The sequence below is a fragment of the Rhamphochromis sp. 'chilingali' genome (assembly GCF_963969265.1).
Source record: "Rhamphochromis sp. 'chilingali' genome assembly, chromosome: 6".
NCBI lineage: Eukaryota > Metazoa > Chordata > Actinopteri > Cichliformes > Cichlidae > Rhamphochromis > Rhamphochromis sp. 'chilingali'.
The window spans coordinates 18,536,063-18,560,078 of record NC_137933.1 but is presented as its reverse complement, the minus strand read 5'-3'; the positions used below and the strand labels follow the sequence as shown (position 1 = coordinate 18,560,078).

The window sequence follows — 24,016 nt, the reverse complement described above, 5'->3', positions numbered from 1 at the left end:
GAAGCCGGCATCACACCATATGTTTCTTTGGATCTGGTTTTCGATTTATGAGAACAGCAAATGTGTATAGATTTTTTTTTTTCTCAAATTCTGCTTATCAATCCTCAATAGTGAAATTTTTACAGTAGTCAGGTGTTTTACTGTAAAAATACCAGCGTAATAATGGAAAACCATTTTTCAGAAAGTGTTTACAGCTGCCAAATAACTGCTGTCCAAACTGCAATAACTACTAATTACAAGCATTCAATTAGTAGCATCTATTATCCTTATAGAAATGCTTGTACTAGCGTCACCCCCATGGTATTATGTACGTTGAATTATTCAAGTAAAAACTGTCTATGTCAAACTCATATACTTTAACATGAGTTACCAAGTACTGAAAGCACTGTACATAGTTTCATTGCAACAAGGAAGGTACAAAAGAAAGAAAGCATTTCGACCATTTGCTGTTAAAAAAAACTGCATAAGTTATTGTTGCACTGCAATAGAATCACCTAATTAAATCCCATTGAAAGCTTTTCACTCAAACACCCAACATACCTCAAGTGAGAGTGAGAAGAAAGCGTGGTCGGTGCCCAGTATACAGTATCTTACATCTACCAGCATCTACATTTATAATCCTAATTACTGGGCTAAAGCTGCTGATGGCTGAGCGTGGTGGTCAACCCTGCAATTGATCAACAATTCTTTACATGCTCTGCGTCTCCAGTATTAGACTTTTGTAAAACACATATAACAGATCTAACATATCTCAGTAAGTCACCAGATGCACTGAAGCCAAGGCAGAGCAACTAAACAAAATGTAATGGATGCAAATCCTGCAAAGGATGTTGGCAGTGTTACCAACCCACTGATTATTAGCCGCCGTCATGGAACTTGCTTAACACACTCGTTATTTCAAACATGTCTGCATTTCAAACAACAACACAAGGCAGTAAAGCTAACACGGTCTTATTTATGCATTTTAGCGATTTATCTTGTGACTGAGATAATACAGTATTCCTTCCTCTGCTGTGGGGACATTACAGTTGTATCCTGGAATATAAATTCAAGGTACAAGGCGTCAGGCTTTAATGACAGCAGTTCTTCATGTGAGAAATGACAATGTCTGCGTGTGGCTCTTCCGTGATTATACGAGGGTGTGAATCTTAACGCTTTTCAAGTATGTGTTCTGCCAGTTTTCAGAGAGCATCTTCAAAGAGGAATAATGAGTTGTTATCCATGAATTTTTCAGGTAGACTAACCTAATTTATTATGCTTTGAATTCATGCTTTAGAACTCTATATTTTCCTCTCTTCTATAGGAACTGGCTCCATGCATGTCTACTGAAAGAAAGGCTTTTGTCTAACAGAAGGAGCTGGCACAGAAAGTTGCTGGTCTAAAAGTTGGAGCTGGTGCCGTGGAAGGAAATAAAAAAAAAAAAACGCAAAGGAAGGAGAAAAGAAATATCCCGATGCATCCCACAAATTCTTCTACTGTGTAATCATGCATGAGTTTAATTTTGGATAATTTAGTTTTCAGACCTGTCTAAATAAGGATTTGTTCTCAGAAGCTGTCTCTGCACTGGCACCAGCATGAGCACCAATGCTGAGTTAGGGGAAAAGAGGTGTGATTAAGAGATTCTGGGAGCAGGTCCATAAAAATCAAAAGCCTTAACTGATTTAAATTTGGTCAATCTCTTGTTCAAGGATATCTTCTTGGAAACGGAATGACAGTTTTTAGTCCGGCTGCTACTTTTAGATCGCTCCTGGGAAGTCCTGACCGTGGGAATTCAGACCACTCTCACTGTGCTCTCAGCGATTTCAACATAAACCTCGGACTTGCACAGAAAGAAAACTTCTCTTTCTAACTGACCCAAATTTTTTGTGGCAGATCATCACTGGTGATGATAACTGGTCTCCAGCTACAACTGTGCAGTTTTCAGCAGTTTTCATCAAAGAGACTACAGTTTCCAATCCCGAAGACAAGAAATTGCCTGTAATTTTGTGGCGTGGAGGAGCTCCATCGCCCTTCACAGATGCACAGAGAGTTCTAGAAAGAAACGTTAGCTGCAATTGAATGATCAAGACATGCAGAAGATTGTCTTGACGGGGACAAATTTAAATCAGATCAAGATTTTACTTTTACATGATGGAATTTGTACAGCAGACTGTAACGATCATGTATAGACTAATCTACAATAATATATTTGTTTACTTCAAATAATAGCCGTATTTTCCTCAGATGGTATACAGCATTTGACAAAATATGATTAAAATCCTTCATTAAGATTTACTGGATACACATTATCTTTCAACTAACTTACAAATCTGTAGAAGGAACTGGAATGAATATCCACTCATCCGGTATTTGCCGGGCCAGATGGTACGTTTGGATACCATCAAGTATCTTTTAATACAGCAGATGCTGAATTGTGAAATATCTCTGTTTTGGCTAGCTGGCTGTATGCCATTATGTCTAAAAGCCCATTATCCAAGGCAAATATGTGACCTCCCTATCTGCTGCTATCAGAGAGCATCAAGTACAGCCAAAGTTGTTTCTTTGATAGCAGAGAACGGGCTTCTTCTCAATTCAATCTGTCAGCTCGCGGCATAAAAGAATTCTATGCTCAACCTTTCTCTCTGAGATTTAAAGCAGAGATTCACTTAGCTGTCAGAAAACAATTGTTCTTTGTAAAGAGCGGTGGCTGGTGCAACTTTAATTTTAAAGATGTTTTAAATGAGCTGTCACTCGATGATTGATAGATTGGGAGAAACTTGCCTCCAGTTCATCTGTGTCCTACAACAGAGGGCTTTAATTACGAGCCCCTTGTATCGATGCTGTCAGCTCCACTGTGATATGCATCATGTGTGTGAGGAAAATGGATTTTACCACCTGGCTGCCAGCTGCTTGCAGTCTCATTGCACACAATGTCATCGGTTGAAAATGCATTGTCATCATTGCGGAGTGATACTGCCTGGGGATCGAGGCCTTTGAGATTCATACATTCACTCACGTGCTCACTTTTATTCATAGTTTAAAGTGAATTTGATTATGATCGATGAACAATCATGCATGAACCGACTTACCATTTGATCAATATCTGCTCTCCGTGTGTCTATTTTTCATACAAACAATGCATTTTAAAGTCCCTGTGCATAAAACTATAATGTTTCAGCATTCAGAAAGTAATTTTGGATACCATTGTGAAATGTGAAACTGTTCCTTTATCTTTACAGTTTGACATTTCTAATATGCCAGGCAGTAAATGCTATTTTTAACTGTTGTAACTTGAGTGTCTAAGGCTTTATGTCTGGGCATGTCCTGTGTGCTGAATCTGTTGTGCCAAATGTACAGATCTCAAATTAGGTCACTGTTTTAGGTTAAAATAAATGAGCGTATTTTAATATTGTTTTGATGATGATAGAAGAAATATTTATTTGAACATGTAAGGTGAATATTGCTCTGCAGAAACAGTGCTGAGGCTCACTGGATATTTTCATGGACACCTAAAGAAACCTCCAAGGTGTAAAATAAGAAAGAAATATTACATAAATATTATATTATAGACTGACATTTCAGTCAGTTGTATCGCAGTATTCAGATGATGGTGAGGTGGATTCGTTTTACTCAACAGAAGCTTGTAGCAGAGCATTTCTTACTATCATTGTGACAGTGAAAAACATGGCATTAGAAATATCAAAGGAAAATAAATAATTTTTTTATTCTAAGAAAAGTGACAGAGTAGAAATGTTTCTTATGTTTCTAAAGGGGGTGCAGCGTGGCACTCCAAAAAACAGCTTCATGAACAACCAGCTCTGGCAGACAAAAAATAAGCACACCACATAAAAAAGATCAGTGCTTCAGGTTTGGTAACTGCAAAAAGGAAAAACTGCTTCACAACTGATACAGATTTTGATAAATAAACGCCAGCAAGGCCAGAAGAGACCAATCTCCTACTGGTTTCAGAGGATGAGTGGGATCTCTAAACTACTTCTCAGGATTGGAAACAAGACCAAATAATTTTGGTCAGTCGAATCCTTTTTTTTTTCTTTTTAAGTCCAATTAATAATTAATAGTTTGAGATTTGTGGGTGTGAGAGCAGTATTCAAGGAGATGAAAGGAAAGACGGAATCATGCAGCGTGCTCCAAAAATAAGTGAAATATGGTAGTCCTCAGGTCTGAGGATGTTTTGCCTACTCTGGAATTGGACATGTGCACCAAATCCATCACACTCTGATCAAGAAGTACCACTTCATTCTTTGGAGACATGCTTCACCCTCAGGTCTCTATCTATCCGGAGAAGTAATAACAGCAATCCTAGCCAGCTGTATGACTGTGTGATATGCATCCTCAATATCACCCGACACTAATTTTTCTTTAAGGTCGCTCCACTCCACTCTGAAATGTGGCTGTGCGTCAGTAGTTACAAAGGACTCAGGATCACACATTGGTTCATTAGTGACTGATTTTGGAAATTTAAATCCCCTCCCTCATGGATGTTATTTAGAGTGGAGGCGATGTCAGCCTGAAGATGAAAATTGAGTATAATGAGTTGACAATTGTGCCAGATAACATGTAACAATACAGGTAAGTTATTTTTAACAACTGTGTGACAGCTGGCACATTTCTATTATGTATCAGACTGCCATAAGAGTAAAATGAATTTCATGAAGAAATCATACTCCGTATACTTCAACATAAGGACTAGTAGTATTTTAAATAAATACATTAAATAGATAGTAAGTAATAACTCAAGTTTTATTTATAGCTTTCCTCAGGAGACGGACTGTGTTAAATGTAGAGTCACCATTAACACAGAAATAAAGTTAAAGGGCCCAAACTACAAAGTAGAACGTGTACCTGAATGTACCGTGTTAGAAATAAAGCCAGTCACAGAAGGATAGTGTTGCATCCATTCTGCACAGTAAGCAATTCAAAACAGTGTGAAAAATGTTATCATTAACATTTACTGCAGCCCAGTTTGTTCTGATGTTCGATGTTCGATTCTAATTTTACAGTTAACTCAGTATAATGTGTGGAAACTGGGAACTATAATTAGTACAAAGGTTGGGGAATTACATTTATAGTTGATGATATTTTTGTTAATTTATTCTTTAACTGAGGAATTCTTTTTTCTTTTTAATAGATATCTGTAGAAATACAAAAGTAATCAGAGGCAGTAACTTTAAGGGCTGAACACAGATTACGGTGACACTGTGGAGTGGCACTTTCTGTACTCTTGGACAGCAGTCTGAGTTGGTTTTTGCTTCGTTTTCTTTCTTTTTTTATGTCCTCTTGAGTCCATCAGTCGGTGAATGGTTTAAGTGCTGAGTGTCACTGCTCCAACCTGAAACAAAGCCAAAGCTACAAAAAAAAGAAAGAAAGAAAATGCCCAGTACCAGCTTGGGAAAACAAAGTGGTATCTTCTGCTGTGGCCTTTAACTTTCCTCTGCATTGCTGTTTTGCACGTTGCACTTTGTAAAATCAGGATACCTTTATGTTTGGTTCTCTAAAGTGCTGGTTCACTCCCTCTGTGGTGTACTTTTTGTGAGGCAGCAGTGCTTCTGTTGCTGCTCCTGCTGCTGCTAGATTGTTTAAATATTGACACCCATTATGCTGCCTGGAAGTCAGCATTGTAGAAGCTCCTATTTGTTACTTTCATCAATGCCACCATGGTCCTTTTGGAAATAAATATGGGTGTTCACCACTGACTAATCTGTTGTTTCTCATCTAGTGTCATTAGGATATGTTAATTCATGATAATTAAGGTCCTGTTGTCGTATCGCCCTTAAATGAATGATTGGAATTCATCAACATGGACATGAACACAAATTAAAACAGATGTTTCTGAATATTTAATCAGCCGATATCATGTGCAGGAAATTACATGGATTTTATGAATTAGGTTCTGTTTGTTATGTAGCTTGTTGTTGTCGTAGAATAGTGACAGACCATTCAGTTTTATGAAAACATTGTCTCTTTATGAATACTCCTGTTATTTTTAGTGTGTGTGTCTTCAAATGTTAAGAGAAACCACAGACGCAACTTTTTAAAAAGGTGCTACAAATATATTAAAGAAGCATTAAAATAGCTTCATTGTCAGTGCCAGTGTAAAGTGACACATTGGAGATAACGGCAGATGAAATACAACCTTTTTCTTCAACCAGGAATATGTGGCACTTCTGTTTCACAGCTGTAAGAGGATCTGCATCATAGAAGCTGCCAAGGTCAGAGGTTTGTTAGGTGCTTGTCCAGCATAATTTACTGGTCAGCCCAGAAGGTGACCACAATATTTTCTGGGCCGTTATTACTGACAGGTCTTAGGACATTTTGATCAAGGAGCGACTCAAATGTTAAAATTGCTTCACTTTCTAAACTGCACACCTTTACATTCACGCCTACCTGACCCAGTAATTGACCAGACTAGTATGTCTGTGTTGGCTGAAACCCACACTTTGCATGTTTTCCGGGAGAGACTGTGCCCTTTATTGCTGTATTTAAATTATTTTAAGTTACAGCTGCCCATCATGTTGTTGGCAGTTTAAAAAAAAAAGTATAGATGGTACTAATAATGATTTGATTAGTTTGTCAACATTTGGATACACTAAAATGTAAATGCTCAACAAAGTTGTCACTGTAAAGTCAGTAGGAACCAATAACTGTAGCATATCTAATTCAAATCCATTAAACAGACTGTCTTCCAGTACAACATTACCCCGGTCTATTGCTTGGTTGAGCATAGTGAGTGCAACTGATTGCATTTATTTTGATGTGAGAAAAATAGAAAGTAAGATGAAAACATTTCTCATCTGAGTTTTGAGTGGAAGAGTTTTGAGTGGATGGGTGGGACAACACATTGGATTTTAATAGTGTGGACTACAACCTATTTCATGTTTTAAACTTGTAAAAAAACATATGTTACATTATTTCCCTTATTCACTAAACATTGTGTTCTGGGGTTTTGAAAATTTGTCTATTTTCTTAACTGCTTCTCTTATTAAGGATTAGGGGCTATGCCAGTTGCTATAGCACTACAGCTAAGGTCATTAGTCTAGTGGATAGCTTGTTAGCCTATTGCAGGGCTAACACAGAGACACAGACAACCACTTACACCTATGGCTGACTTAAAATCACCAGTTATGTCTTTGCACTGCGGGAGGAAGCTGGAGTACCCAGACTAAACCCCCCATTTGCATGCAGAGAACATGCAAACTCAGCTGGTCAGATCTCAGGACCTCGTCGCCGCTAGGCAGCAATGCTAACAGCAGCTCCCCTGTGCCATTCGGTTTTGAAAATCCTCACAAGAAACGAAACAATTCACTGCAATTTGTCACCCGTCTGACACTGAACTCCATTAGTTCAGAGGAATACTAAACAGTGTTTATTTGCGGTTGAAGTAGTTCACTTGAGTCAAGCTGTTGTTGTTTTGGTGCTACAGATGTAAGCACTGTTATTAACTTGGCTAATTTAACGGAAGAACTGTGTAGGCTTGTTTTACGGCTGTTTTCTGCACACGTGTTGCTAGTTTGGGTTATTGTTATTTCCCAGAACAAAGGAGATGTTGAAAAAAAGGGCAATACCGAGCAAGTGGAACTTGAGAAATTTATGGCCAATGGGAGGCTCATGTACACAGTCTGCATCTGACGAGTCCTATTTGGTAGATAATATGACTTCTTTAAATACTGTGCCAATCAAGAAAAAAAAAGCTCCAAGTGATGGATATTTTATGGTGACATAAAATGTTAATTTGTGAGTGAATGAGGTAAAAACATATATTTGTCTGACTTTTACTCATTTTCTAATATGTCCCTTTTTTTATAGGGAAGCAGTAAAACACTGAGCATTCTGGTATTATGCAGACAGCTCTGACTGTATTTAAAATGCATTACATTACCAGGCCAGAATATCTAAATTGTAATAATATTTATGCTAAGTTTTGTACTATAACCCTCTGGTCATTCAAGTCTGTTGGACCAGTAATTGAAATTTTGTCTTAATTAACCATACAAAGAATGAGGAATTTCATTGTTTGAGGCATTTAAGCGACTGAGTTCTCAAACTGTGTGAAGTAAAATTAATGGGCGAGCACACGTTTTCTTTTGTGGATAATGTGTTATTATCAGAGCAACAGAAAGGTCACCTTTATTAATCATAATAATTATTTACAGTAATTAGGCCAGATATCAAAGGAGGACTTCTGCTCTCAGAGAAAATTGATTCTTCACACTCAGAATTGCTTCAAGGGTATGAACACCATGTGCATTTTCTTATTTTGTATGCAAGTCCATCCTCGGTTCTGACTGGCAGTAAACCGGAGCTTCACTTTGTCATAGTTTTTATGCGGCATATTATTTATTGTGTTTTTCCAAGTTAAAAAAAAAACAGGAAAGAAAGCTTCTGGCTGACAGGATGATTAATAATAATGCTAATAACAACAGTATATGACAGACTTTTTGTGCACTTTGAAGAACTTAAAGTTATTGTATGTTACATAACTAAGATGTTACATAAAAAATGAATCGAGAAATAGAAAAGGGATATTATTAGATTTATGTGCCTGAAGACTTTAGGAAGGCTGGACTATACTCTAAAAACTTTGCAGATACTCTTTTTATTTCTTTATTTTTCATTTAAAAGTCTTACAAAATTTATCAAGACAGAGAAAGAGCACGAAGATACATTTTAATTGATCGTGTTAAAAGAAATACCGGGTCTCTGGCAGGCTGTAGACTCTTTTTAGCATTAATGATGCAGTCCAACCAGGCAAAACAGAGACATGTAAAATAAGAAGGAAACTGATATTTTTTACAAATTTCGTCCAAATATTCAGTAGTGTGCAAAAGTCTATAGCCATTCCTCATATTCCATTTCCACATCGCCAGACCTTCTTATATTTTCTTGTAATTCTTTATCACCCTAGTATCCCTAGTTTAAATTAAATTCAGTTTTATTTCTATAGGATCATATCATAACAGCAGTCGCCTCAACATGCTTTATACTGTAACACAATAATTTTTCATTTGATTAAATGCGGCCATGCTAGTACAACAAACAACTGCAATGCTATTATGGGGGTATGCTATGTTTCATCCATTTTCATTTTACTTCATTATTTTTTAGATGTGCTGAATTTATTGAGCTAAAAAATAATTCAAAAAGCAGACGCTGTTGTTTTTTTTTCTCATATTATTACTGGAATCGTAACCCTAAAACTCAATTTTAGAGCCTCGATCACTTGAGGAATTTGGATGCTGGATGATTCCTAAATGGTTTGTGTCAGTAAGCATACACCCCTGTATGTTTCCAGCATGTTTGAAATGTTTCCAAGTATTAAGACCATCACGGCTGGGTAGCTGAATGTTATCCAAGGTCAATAACTTTCAATGATAATCCTCTGTCAAATATGTATTTTGGCCAGAGGAGAGCAGTTCACTCTTCATGAGTTGGCAGGCTGCAGCTGCTATGTGAAACTCTCAGTACGGCCAATTTTTCAGGTAGTGGACCCTGAAATCACACAAAAAACAAACAGTTATGCAAACACAAGAGTGGAGTTTATTCTGCGTACTTGTTCTTCAAGTCTTGGACTCACAATACAAAACTTTAAACTGAAAGTAATTTGTTCTTTCAACAATAGTTATTCTAAAATGCAACAAATGCCTTTTGAAAGACAAGGTTGCAAAAGTAAAGACAGTCATCTTCTGTAATAATGATTAAAAATAAGACGAAGATATTTAAATAATAGCTTGAACATGCACAGAATTTGGAAATGCACTCGGGCAGTGGGAAGAATACTTTGTCCTCAGTCGAATGGATGTTAAGGAACGTGCTGCACCTCACACACAATAGGCTTAACAAAAAACAACATTCCCATCAAAGAGCTATTGTTACTTGAGTTTTAAAAAAGCAAGAAAAATTCTGACGTCCCATTTACTTCTGGTTTTTAGTTCATAAAGGCGTGAATAACAGAAAACCATCCAAACCAGCTGTTCAGTGTCATTTAACAGTATTTTAACTGGGAAATCAATAAATGCAGTCATACAGTATTCCTAGGTTTGGGTGTAGTGAGCTGCATATAATCACAGGAACCCAGAATGTCATTAGCTGGTGCCACTGGCTCTCACCTGCGTATGTAAAACACTGTCAGCGTCATTTACAGTAAGTAGTCCGAGTCCTGAGGGCGTTTTATCGGGTTATCTTATCTAATTATTATCTTTCAGCAGTCACTTTACTTAACCTGACACTTCTGCGCAGAATAGTGTGTAATCTGTTTCTAACCACTCATAGCATTGCCGGGGACCACGTTAGGCCGTGTAGAACTTGATTAAATTTGTGAGTACAGTTTCTTTAGCAAAATTCCTTTGGCCATTTATTTCAGGGAATTAACTGCAATGTACTCATCTTTCACTGCCTCACTATTTTTATATTCAAAGTATTCAAAAGGTATGTGGACAATTTTTTATGCAAGGAACGCTACTGTCTATAGCACTGTCTTAGTCTACCTAAACCTGTATCACACAGGTTTGTGGCATTTACTATAAATGGGCTCTTTTCACTCATTTCATAATGTCAGAGCTCATCATGTGAAGGTCATGTTGCATTTCTGGAGTAGTTTGCACTTCATGTGCTCATGTGGTGATGCTGCTCGGAAGGACCCTGCAGTGTCAAGTAGTTTTAAATGAATCCTCGACCAACTAAAAGAATATGCTATTTTTTTTTTGTCCCGTTTGGATCTTTAGCCATCAGAATTGTTGTCTTAAGGCCAAGAAAGATGCCAAGCGGATTTACTTTACCAAGTGGATCATCGTGGCCTTGGGTCCATTTGATTGACCTTTATTATAATTATGTATTTATTTTATTTTATTTTCAGTTGATACAGACGGGACAGACATGACTGGGGGATAGGACAGGGAGAAAGAATGAAAGAAAGAGAGGGAGAGAAAGAAAGAAAAACAGAGGGGAGAAGAGACGGCGAGAAAGGGGGGGAAGGAAGAAAGAAAAACAAACAAAACACTTGGATCACCTGAATGGAGAAAAAAAAACAGAAGAGAAAACAAACAAAAAAGAGCAACATAATAAATACAGCACCATCACAATAAACTAGCTAGCAGTAGATAACAGTAGATACTAAATATTAAACGCTATTGTGCAGCACGCAAGATAGACAGCACATAATGTTCTTTGAGGCAGCAGCCAAGAAAGCTGTAGTCCGCGTCTGTGAACACCTGTGTGTACACCTGTGTGTACACCTGTGTGGATCAGCACGCTTGTATTCCAAAGGTTTCTCCATGTAACGATCTGCTAGGGAGTGTGGGGAGCCATAGCCCCGTCCTCCAGGGTATGAAGCAGGTATGGAGGAGATCCAGGCCCCAGATATCCAGAGGCCCCAGAGTACAAGGACCCGAGGAGGACCACCAAAGGGGGGGAACCGTGCCACCCTCCTGGGAAGAGCTGAGTTGAGCCCCAAACGAGAGGTCACCCAGCAGCCACGGAGCAGAGGCCAGAGGGGTTTGCAGTGGCGTGCCCGCGGGCTCTGCCGGCAGCCAGCTGTGCCAGAGAGGACTGAGCTTCAGGCCCAGAGGCCTGAGGGCATCCTACCCCCTGGAAGGGGCCCAGCCGGGCCACAGGCGCCAGGTCCCGCCAATCGGCCACCAAGAGTGAGCCGGTACATACATGAGCACCCAGCCCCAGTCGACAAGAACCACCAACACACCAACGCCTGTGGGCATCAGCCACCGGCAGGGAGTGTGGTGAGGGGAGATAGGCCTCTGTACTTTAGAGGGCCTGAGATGTACCCAGAGAGGTTGAGTCTAAGACCCAACCTGACATATAGACACAGACGAACAGGCACACGCAGACACAAACGTGCATTCCCACCCCCATATACACAACCAAATACTCGGCACTCACCCAACGTGTAGACAGACACAAATAGACACTGCACAGACAGTCAGACTCCCCAAACATACTCTATATCCCAGGTCCAGGTACCCCCGCCCCCAGAGGGGCAAGCCGCACCTAGACCCAGGAGATGTAACCCTTCTCTCTGGGGTGGAGGCAAGCGGACCACTTCCTTATCTGCAGTAGCAGGGAGGCCCCGCATCCCAGACCCCAGTCTGACGGCCAGCACCTCCTCCCAGCCCCCCAGCCCTGACGGCTGAAGACCTCAAACCTCCCTATGCCCGCTCATATATAGTGTTGCTGTGTGCTGTTCTAAAGTGCATTTAAAACTCAGGAGAGCATGGTACTAGCTTCCTCTCAGAGAGCAGCACGGCTCCTCCTGAAAACCCTTAGTGTCTAAATGCATTTAAAATTGAGGGTAGGGCACCAGCGCCAGAGGTGGGTTGGAGTACACCGACCATCCTCTGGATTGGATGCTGTAAAACGTGCCCACCCCCAAGGCCCTATATGTATGTGTTATGTGAGAGTGTGAGTAATGTGGATGTCTAGGTTGCAGAATAAAATTGAGGCACAGGCGGCCAGAAGGGGACAGAGGGGAAGTGCCTCCCCTGCACCCTGGTGACATACCTGCACCCCAAGCCCTGCGTGTGTGGATGGGTGTGGTAGAGCGGGAAGAGGGAGGTAGCTGAGGATGGGGAAGGAAGAAAGGGAGGGGCAAGCGGCCCGCTGACCCCAGTAGGCACCCCCACACTCTGGAACCCACCAGGGCAAGGGGGCCCAGGCCCATCCGGACCGGGGCCCGCAGCAGCAGCACCGCCCAGCCCCACAGAGTCCGGGGCAGCCCACCCAACTCCACCCCAGAGAAAACTGCACCCACCCCATCATCCAATCATCTCCCAAACTACACAAGACAATAGATGCCTAGGTTGAGTTCATTCTCCACCTCTCCTAAATCTCTCCCCCCCACCTGCAGAGTGAGCTCCTGTAGTGAGGAGACCACCTGCAAAGATATAACAGCCTCCCCACCAGTTAGAGAGCCCCCTAGTTGGGCCGATGCACCAGAGGTCCCCTGCACTGGGGCTGAGTCCCCCTGCACCCACCCGCCCACAGCCCCGGCGACACAACAACCAGAACCCAAGCCCCAAGGCCCAGCCAGCACCCCAGACCGGGGGCGGAGCACCCCCAGACCCCCAAGCCTCCACGCCCGTCCCGGACCCACCCAGGGGCAGCCAGGCTACCAGGCCAGTAACCGACGTCCGCCAGCACAGACCCTCCCCCATCTCAGAATATGCTATTTATGCTCAAACTACCCTTAATCATATATTTCGAAATACTTCAGAATATATTAAGTGTAAATCATTTTAGGTTAAATATCCACATGTTGGGCTGCAAATGCGCATGAGTTTCCACATTTACCACTCAGTGTGTGAGCAATTTAAATGGTACGGATACAATAGCACGCGCAATACACAAGGGCTTATGTGTCCTTGATTCAGATCTAATTGGAAAAATGGAGTGGAAAAGGCCCTGCAGGCTGCTAATATTTAAACAAATGTTGGTGTAGTGGCAGGTCATTTAGCTGCAAAGAAACTAGAATGAGTCACTAGGGATTAGACTGATAGCAATTTCAGGTATGTGGACACGTCGTACCGTTTGCACACACACAAAAAAATGCAAGGAATACAAAGTTGGTCATATGGCATATGTCAGCTGTAAGTGCTGCAGTTGACATATGGTGACACTGGTGCAGATATGTGGATTATTCAGATGTCATGGCCAGGAGCTTATTTAAACATTACTTTTATACATGAAGAGCTTAAATATGTATACTGACTCTTGTGATGCACTCAGGAAAGAATGATTCCAATATGTGGGGCATGATGGTCATTTTATTGTTAATCTTGTAAAATGAAACAACCGTATTCTAACGTATAGTAGATATAATATTTTTTTAAGAGTTCACATGATTTTTGAATTTGTTGTTTTCTTAATAATTCATAGCTAAACCCTGCTTGGCTACATGAGAACATATTCATCATGCCTTATGGGTTGTCATATTATCAAAGTAGAAACTATCATTAGAACAACACGTGCCCACCATGTAAGGTTACGACTGCTATCATTAACAATGCAAAGAAATGTCAGCCACCCAGAATACCAACCAGAAGAAGAGGCCCTCCGATGGTTTATTAGCAAGCATGACACGTAAAATGTCTGCAGTGTTTGTTTGCAAAGAAGAGTGGAGGAATATTTGACATTTGTGCTTGGAGCGACGTGTTATAATCTTCCCAACATTTACGCCTATGCACTCAGGAACATGGGATCCTATTAGCTCGGCTTCAGTGAGACTCCCCAGCTAATTCTGCTTTTTTTTTCTCTCTCTGAGTTAGTACTCCAGAGATCAGGTGCTCACATGGAAGAAAGGCACTTAGACAGATGACAAAGAAACAATAATATAATTGCTTTGAATGTTAAATCTGAATTGCAAAATTTCACTCGTGAATTTCGATGTTCTTTGTGTTAACACTGATTTTTAAGCAACCTGAATCAATAACAGGCCGCTGCATGGGCATGAAGTGCTCAGTAATTACAGAATGTTTGTGAAATGCAAGAATTGATGTTACAAGGTAATTAACGTAAAGGTTTATTATAAAATGACATAACGTTACATAATGTACGGCGCATATACTAACTCTGTGACAATTATACTGATTAAAAAAAGGTCGTTACAGTAAAATGTTGGCACACACTATTCAGATAATTCAAAAGGAATAAAGGCTCCGTAACACAATATTCAATTATAGGCCCATAGGCCAGCTGCCTCAGTGGACAAATAAATTGTTTCAGTGAGAAACTAATGCGTCTGGGAATAATGGTGGGTGCCCAGGATGATAATGTATACTAGTGTCTGTGTCTAAAACTTATGAATATTTTGTTACAGTATGCAATCAGAAACTTTACATTAATCATTCATAGTCCTTGTGGCCCATTATTTCTGCTATTAAATTATTAATGCCTTGAGCTGACTTTCTTCACATAATCAAGTACCTATTGTTGGCTGCTATACATTGCTCCTGTATATGCAGACAGGGCCATAAAATAAGCCACTGAATTACCATAGATACAACAGGCATACTTCGATAGATGTTCTCATCCCTTTGTTTGGTTTACGCTGCGGGAAAGAAGATGGTAAATATCATGTGGTGACCCAGCTTTGTGTCTTTTCTATCCCCTTTTCTCTCCCATCTCCCAAAACATCCATAAATATAGAGTTTTTCTTGGAACTGCTGGACAATTCTGAGAAGTCACTCAACAGTATGTTCACACGGACATACGGGAAGCTGTATATGCAGAACTCTGAAGTATTCCAGGACCTGTTCACTGAGCTAAAGCGCTACTACACGGGGGGCAACGTCAACTTGGAAGAGATGCTAAATGACTTCTGGTCCAGGCTGCTGGAACGCATGTTCCAGTTACTTAACTCCCAGTACCACTTTACAGATGACTACCTGGAGTGCGTCAGTAAATACACAGATCAGCTAAAGCCTTTTGGAGACATTCCCAGAAAACTTAAGGCCCAGGTCACCAGAGCATTCATCGCTGCAAGGACGTTCGTCCAGGGGTTAATGGTGGGCCGGGAGGTTGCCAACAGGGTCACTAAGGTGAGTTTAATTTTTTTTCTCATGGCTGCTTTGAGTGTGATGTTGCTTTGTGACTGTTTAGCACTGCTGGCTTTAGCTTTAATGCAATAAACATTAGAACATATCCTTTAACATGACAACTTTCTGTGGATATGTTTGATCCCCAGGTCGTTGCATGAGATTTAAATGCTTTGCAGCTGTTTAAGACATAGGCATAGACTTTATTTAATCCCACACTGGGGAAATCCACTTGTTACAGCAGCACAGGGGACACAAGGAAAAAGGGGATTATACATATATTAGAAAAACAATAAAAAACAGAAAAAAAAGTGTACAAAAAAAGCCAAAATACATGTACAGATGGTTACTATGGTTTTGTCATTATGCATCTTAAACAATTGCAAATGAATAATAGTTCATGCACAGACCGGATGTGGAGGGCAGTTTGAGACATTTTTCATAGATATATGTGGTGATGCAGACGGTTTGATATGCATTCATTATTTTACTCCTTCACAAAGAGCAAAGCTTTGCAAAAAGGGAAAATGTTAAAGCACAGGTCAGCTGAGATTTCATGTTGGAATTGTGTTTGCATTGTTCGTCTTTGCAGTTTGTATTTTGTCATGTTTTTTTTTGTTTGTTTGTTTGTTTTTCAGTGTGCATAAGTAAAAATTTGCTTCATTTCAATGTGACAGTTTATTTAAAACTAATTAGTGTTTTGTCTGAAATCTTAGTAGATTGGATTGTAAAATAAGTACAGTGGGGCAAAAAAGTATTTAGTCAGCCACCGATTGTGCAAGTTCCCCCACTTAAAATGATGACAGAGGTCAGTAATTTGCACCAGAGGTACACTTCAACTGTGAGAGACAGAATGTGAAAAAAAAAATCCATGAATTCACATGGTAGGATTTGTAAAGAATTTATTCGTAAATTAGGGTGGAAAATAAGTATTTGGTCACCTCAAACAAGGAAAATCTCTGGCTCTCACAGACCTGTAACGTCTTCTGTAAGACGCTTTTCTGTCCCCCACTCGTTACCTGTGTGAATGGCACCTGTTTGAACCCATCATCTGTATAAAAGACACCTGTCCACAGCCTCAAACAGTCAGACTCCAAACTCCGCCATGGCCAAGACCAAAGAGCTTTCGAAGGACACCAGGAAAAGTATTGTAGACCTGCACCAGACTGGGAAGAGTGAATCTACAATAGGCAAGCAGCTTGGTGTGAAAAAATCAACTGTGGGAGCAATCATCAGAAAATGGAAGACATACAAGACCACTGATAATCTCCCTCGATCTGGGGCTCCACGCAAGATCTCATCCCGTGGGGTCAAAATGATCATGAGAACGGTGAGCAAAGATCCCAGAACCACACGGGGGGACCTGGTGAATGACCTGCAGAGAGCTGGGACCAAAGTAACAAAGGTCACCATCAGTAACACACTACAACGGCAGGGAATCAAATCCCGCAGTGCCAGACGTGTTCCGCTGCTGAAGCCAGTGCATGTCCAGGCCCGTCTGAAGTTTGCCAGAGAGCACATGGATGATACAGCAGAGGATTGGGAGAATGTCATGTGGTCAGATGAAACCAAAGTAGAACTTTTTGGTATAAACTCAACTCGTCGTGTTTGGAGGAAGAAGAATACTGAGTTGCATCCCAAGAACACCATACCTACTGTGAAGCATGGGGGTGGAAACATCATGCTATGGGGCTGTTTTTCTGCCAAGGGGACAGGACCACTGATCCGTGTTAAGGACAGAATGAATGGGGCCATGTATCGTGAGATTTTGGCCAAAACCTCCTTCCATCAGTGAGAATTTTGAAGATGAAACGAGGCTGGGTCTTCCAACATGACAATGATCCAAAACACACCGCCCGGGCAACAAAGGAGTGGCTCCGTAAGAAGCATTTGAAAGTCCTGGAGTGGCCTAGCCAGTCTCCAGACCTCAACCCCATAGAAAAATCTGTGGTGGGAGTTGAAAGTCCGTGTTGCTCGGCGACAGCCCCAAAACATCACTGCTCTCGAGAAGATCTGCATGGAGGAATGGGCCAAAATACCAGCTACTGTGTGTGCAAACCTGGTAAAGACCTATAGTAAACGTTTGACCTCTGTTATTGCCAACAAAGGTTATGTTACAAAGTATTGAGTTGTATTTTTGTTATTGACCAAATACTTATTTTCCACCCTGATTTACGAATAAATTCTTTACAAATCCTACCATGTGGATTCATGGATTTTTTTTTCACATTCTGTCTCTCACAGTTGAAGTGTACCTCTGGTGCAAATTACTGACCTCTGTCATCATTTTAGGTGGGGGAACTTGCACAATCGGTGGCTGACTAAATACTTTTTTTGCCCCACTGTATATTTAAGACTGTTATCAAATCCTGAAGATTTCAAATGTTTTTTTTCAAAGGCTTAGAGGATACGTTTTCTAATTCCACGGTTAACACAGAAAGTTATGCAACAGTTTTTAGTGGACATCAAAACTATGAGATATGATATAACCGCAGCTGTTTGCAGATTGGCACGATTCAAACACCGGTATTAATGATCCGACTTGAGTTATTTACATTTGGATTCCATCATTCAGTTTAAAGGAGAGTGGGCTTCTGAAAACTGTGGAAATAGATGTGGAAGGTGGGGGCTGAGAGAGCTTAATTAAACAGTTTCATTTTGAAGCCAGTTTCTTCTAGTTATAGTCATCATCAGCTTTTGATTCTGTTGGTTTACAATTTATAAAACACAAAAAAACGCATTCTGGATGATTTGTGAGCATGAGATTAAAAGGCACGCTCTAAAGAAAATACTTTTTATATACTCTAAACACGTAACACCTTTAAGGCTTACTGAAACAGATTTGTCCTTAAAATAGAAACTAAATTTTTAGTTTCTGCTATTTTGCAGAGGCCTTAAAAGATTTAATTAAATGACTGAGAAATCATAACAATAATTTTAGTCTGGAAAGTGCTCGCCCTTCCAAAAGTAATATTCTTCACCTGCTTTTAGACATAAATCATATCAAACTAGATGCTCATAAGTTCAAACATTAAGTTTTAAAAATGTCTTCAGAGTTCAGCAGCGATTCGATTCGTTTCCTTTTTAGCTTAAAGCTCGCCGTGCCTTTCAATTTGACAAGGGAGAGAAACTGTAAGAAGAGCAAAGAAGAAGAAAGTGGATGCAAGAGTGGCAGGGCAAAAAAAAGAAATGATCTGTGCAGTTCACTTTTATGTTGGAGGCTTAACTCCCTGTGTAAAGTTGAGACAGATCATAGAGTGTGAACACAAGTGAATGCATTAAATTTATATTAGAACTTTGGTCTGTGACTGCATAAAAAGTAATGTTTAGACAAAAGCCTACACAGTCAACCTTCACCTATGGTAATATTTCACCTAAGTTATCTGTTTCACTGTGAAGAGCAATTTTTAGGGTATTTAGTTGCATCTTTTTCATAACTTGGATGACACTCAGATCTACTGCTGCAAAAAATGACAGGGAAATTGGTGCACTAATGTTTCTTAAGTACAGTGAATACTCGAAATGCTGATGCTTTTCAGAAATACAATGTGAACAGCAAGCTAGAATACAGTAGGCTATTTTTCTTTGGCAGTTAAGCTAAGCTGGAGTTTGACTTTCTTTGCATAAGTGAAATCATGTTGCTTCAAGTCCCACAACATCATTTCAGTCATCTCACAAAAACTAGGACTAATATATTGTAAGGTTTATTCAAATCCTTACTTTAGATAATTACAGCACAGTACTGTAATGTTCTTTAAAATAATTTTAAAAAGTGTTGTAGTCGATGCACTGCAGAGTTTCATGCTGACAAATAGAGCTGCCAGCAGTTCACTGTAATTCAGCAGGAAGCTTTGTTACAGTGTACACCGTATTACGACTTATAAGAAGTCACATCATACTTAACCACAAGAAATGGTTACATTGAAACTCACTGTCTAATTTCTTCATATTTTTTCATTAGATCAAAAACCAAATCATCCCTTAATTTATATTTTACCTTTGAACTTCTACCATCAGTGTGATGTACAATCAGTTTCCCCCAGTGCCCCACCCTATACTTGCACTATTTCACAGGATTGTGAATTTTCCACCTCAGTATTATGTACATATTAAAGTGCTATGTCATATTCTGCTGCCGTGTATAATCCCTAAAGAGCTGGTCATTTTTAATGCTCATAATGTCTTTTAGCTTACTACTGAGCTAGTCACCATTCCCTTAGTGGCATAGCCATTTCAGAGGAAGAGTTAAAATGAGCACATCTATACATCTGTCCTAGGCCCAAATGGCACCGCCACTCTGGATCAAATCCCATATTCCCTTCTTCCTCATCAATTATGAAGCGGCGCCTGGAAACACTGTGGCATTGCTGAAGGCTGTCAGGCCAGTGAACAACCGAAGAAGTCGAGGTGAAAAGTTGTTTGACATGACAAATCACCTTGACCTGAGATTCACCCTCAGTGCCATGCTGTTTTCAGTGGCACTGCACACATGCATCTCCTTACCGCACACTGTTAGAGTAAATAGCAATGTAAAACTTCTTGGGTTTAAGCACACTATTGCATCCCGTTCAATTGTAGATCCACAAGGATCCGAGACTTTTTATATGCTTTATGGCAGAATGCAGTTTTGTTTTTTGAGTTACTACTGCAATTACTACAGCTTCATAAATCAGTGTTTGGTCATTTGGCAGTGTGTTTTATTAGCAGACCATTTGCGAACAAATAGTGTTGAAAAATACCTCAGAGCTAGACTGCAGTGACAAACACACCATCTGTCACGAAGGTAGAATTCTGTGCTCTGATTCTGCTGTAAGTTTACTTAAAATTATTCTGAGGAGAAGCAAAAGTCAGCATTACTTTACAGTAAATACTTTTTTTACAGAATAAATGATAAATCGGTGCATATGTACGTATAAAGATAGTTTAGTGAAATGAAAATTTATAAACTTTTTATTGTCCCTGATGGATTGGCATCATCGAGATTGTGCTCAATTTCATCATTCTAGCTTGTCCAGTTGACAAAAGAGTCTCACTACAAACTCTATTTACAGGCGGTCTTAGACAATGGAGTCTTTTCACTTGCCATTGATTTTTTTTCTTTTTTTTTCACACATGTGCTTTACAGGTTGCTAGTGAAAGATCATTAGACCAACAGGTTTGTCAGGGACATTGCAAACAAACGGCGAAATAAATCGTCTGTTGCTACAGGTTTTGAGTCTCATTTATATGTAAAGTGCCGCACGCTGCAAATGATGCTTAGTGGGTAACTCTAACAACACTGGGGCTTAAATTCAAATATACAAACTGATCATTAAATGTTTAAAACTCGAGGTTGTAGAATGGAAAAACACGCTTTGTCCATGTGATGCCTGCCTTCAACCAGCTGTCTGTTTAATTTTCCATGTTACTTTGCATCCGGATTTTGCTCCAATACGATGAGCCGTAAATATTTACAGCTAATACACAGTGCTGTATGGTGTAAAGTCAGAGCAGGAGAGATATCACGCCATAAAATGAGATTGCACTAGACTTGCACTGAACAGTTTCCTGGACCTCGATCCTGGATTAAGAGCAGAATCCCTTTGGATTACAGTTTATGATGACCATTAGGAGTTTTATCCTTGCGGTACTTAAAACACAGTCCAACTACATTAAGACCTACTCAAAGAAGATTGTAGGGATTTGGAATTTTTGAACGGTTTAAAGTTCAGGCATTTAAAGCACTTATCACTCACTCTGCATACGCATGGGAAGCCGGCCTAGTCCGTGGTGCACTTTTGCTCACGATGATGGAAGGAAGTAGGGTATTTTGTAGAGAGGGATTTGTTTTCCCTGATGGCTTATGCTGCCACGGTGATCTCATTATACACTCATTTCCGACCACGAACTGTCAGATAATTTCACATTAAGCTCCGAGGCAGTTTCTAATCTTTACACAACATTTACCTTAGATTAATCCTCTGCCAGATTTCTTTGCTGACACGTGAGAAATATCATCATCAGTTCCATGTGCTTTCCATACGTGCTCATGTTTTGTTTGTCTGCTTTTTGAACTCGCTGCCCTACATTACTTTTAACGAATGCATTCAACATTCAGCAAAAAAAGACAGAAACACAAGCACATATTCACTGCTGACACACAGGTTAATATGTGCTTGTTTGAATTTAAACAGTCCTACTAATCAGATAGCATTTTCATTCACTTACAGAAAATGATGCCAGTCATTTTACATGTTTTCACTTTTGTTGTTCTAATCGCAGTTAGCACATTCATTTAGCTGTTGTGCAAATCACTGCCGTGTCTAAAATATGCACCAGCTGTACTTCTATACATACTAGTGGTCAGCAAAGTTGTGTTAACAGAGTTAGTTCTAAGAAAAAAAGGTCAAGTACAGTACTGTCATTTAATCTGCACACAGACAAACGGATATGTTTCTTTTTATAACATACTACATTATAAAGCCCTGAGATTTGTTTTTCTTTTCTGACTGATGCCTGTATGATGTGTGTGATATATAATGGCAAAACAGGCCACTTTTAGAACTAAACCATTTTCACACCATGAATACTAACTTTTGAGTATAAACTTAATGTCTACTTTATTAGTTAAGCCTTACTTGGAGAAATGCCTTAATTCTTCATGTCATAGGTTCAACACAATGCTGGAAACATTCATCAGTGATTTTGGTCCATGTCATACTGACATGATAGCATAACACAGTTCCTGCAGATTGGTCGGCTGCACAGCTATGATGCAAATTTCCTGTTCCACCACATCCCAAAGGTGCTCTATTGGATTGAGATCTGGTGACTGCCGAGGTCATTTGAGCACAGTGAACTCATTGGGTTATGTTCAAGAAACCAGTTTGAGGCGATTTGAGCTTTGTGACGTGGTGTGTTATCTTGCTGGAAGCAGCCATCAGAAGATAGTACACTACAATCATAAAGGAATGGATACGGTCACCAAGAATATGCACGTAGGCTATGTTGTTTGAATGAAATTTGGTACTAACGAGGACAAAGTGCTTCAAGAAAATATCCCACACGCCATCACACCACTACTACCACCAACACCACTGCCCTAAACTGTTGATACAAAGTATTATGATCCTAAGCTATCATGTTTTTTAATCCAAATTCTGACCCTACCAGCAAGATGTCACAGGACAAAATGAGACTCATCAGTGCAGACCAATTTTTATGATCCAATTTTGGTCCATGTGAATTGCAGGCTCAACGTCCAATTCTCAGCTAACAAGCATGACTGCTGTGGTCTTCTGCTGCCCATCTGCTTCAGCATGTAACATGTTGTGCATTCAGACATGCTTTTCTGCATACCCTCATTTTAATGAGCGGTTATTTTAGTTACTTTTGCCTTCCTATCAGCTCAAATCAGTGTGGCCATTTTCTTCTAACCTCTGACATCAGCAAAGCATTTTCTTCCAGGTAACTGCCGTTCATTAGATTGTCTCTTTTTGGACCAGCCTCTGTAAACACTAGAGATGGTGGAGGAGACTCACAACTACATCAGCAGTTTCTGAAATACTCAAACCAGCATGTGTGGGACTGCCAACCATCTCACATTCATAGTCACAAAAATCACCTTCTTCCCTTTTCTGATGCTCAGGCCATTTGAGTACAGTGAACATACATGTTCAAGAAACCAGTTTGAGATGATTTGAACATCAGCTGACATCAGAAGATGGCTGCTTCCAGCAGATAGGCGGGATGGGCGTGGTCAGCAACAATACTTAGTTAGGCTTTGGTGTTTAATTGGTCATCTTCATCATGTCTATTTTCAAACGAGTTGCTATCATGTGACTGGCTCATCATGTGAAAAAAGTCGCTGGGTTATCTCTTAGTTAGTAGTCTCTTAGTAGTTTGATGATGTTGTTCTGTATATACGCGTGCTATTGGAGTTTGGACCACTTCAGACATGTTTCATCCCACAGGTCATGGGCTGTAGAAGTACAAATGACTTTAATGCTAGTATGATCATTTTTATATTCATCGGCCAAATAGCAATTTCAGGGCAAGCTAGTTCACATTCGAAAGTATATAAAGAGAATTCATTCACACACATCAAACAAGCTGAAAACAGAAATATAACAATGTTACAAAGTAACTGTTTTGCTGGAACAAAACAGTTACTTTTATTATGTGTATTATATCTAGGACCCCCTGGGAATGTGGTTGGACATTTTTCATTCATTTCTCACATTTGCAGACAAAACAATTAGCCAATTAAGAGAACAAAAACAACTGCCTGATAGAAAACAATAATGACTCTGATTCTTAATTGAAAAGGAAATTGCCATAGAGGAAATAAGTTCATGTAATCACACCTCAAAAGAGATGCACATAATGCGAACTGCAGTATGCTTTGACACTGCAGACAATGCCAGTGGAGCTGGTTGTGTTTTTACAGATTGCGTTAGCAATTAAAGATGTATCACTTCTAGCTGAAGATACAAAAT

General features: G+C 39.9%; 1 protein-coding gene across 1 annotated transcript in view; it reads left to right on the top strand.

Moving 5' to 3' along the window:
- Positions 1–24,016, top strand: part of LOC308398003 (glypican-6-like) — a 192,799-nt gene that overhangs the window by 73,057 nt on the left and 95,726 nt on the right. The window contains exon 4 of the mRNA XM_080884364.1: positions 15,151–15,542. Coding sequence (XP_080740490.1) covers positions 15,151–15,542 — 392 coding nt within the window. The remainder of the gene's footprint in view (positions 1–15,150; positions 15,543–24,016) is intronic.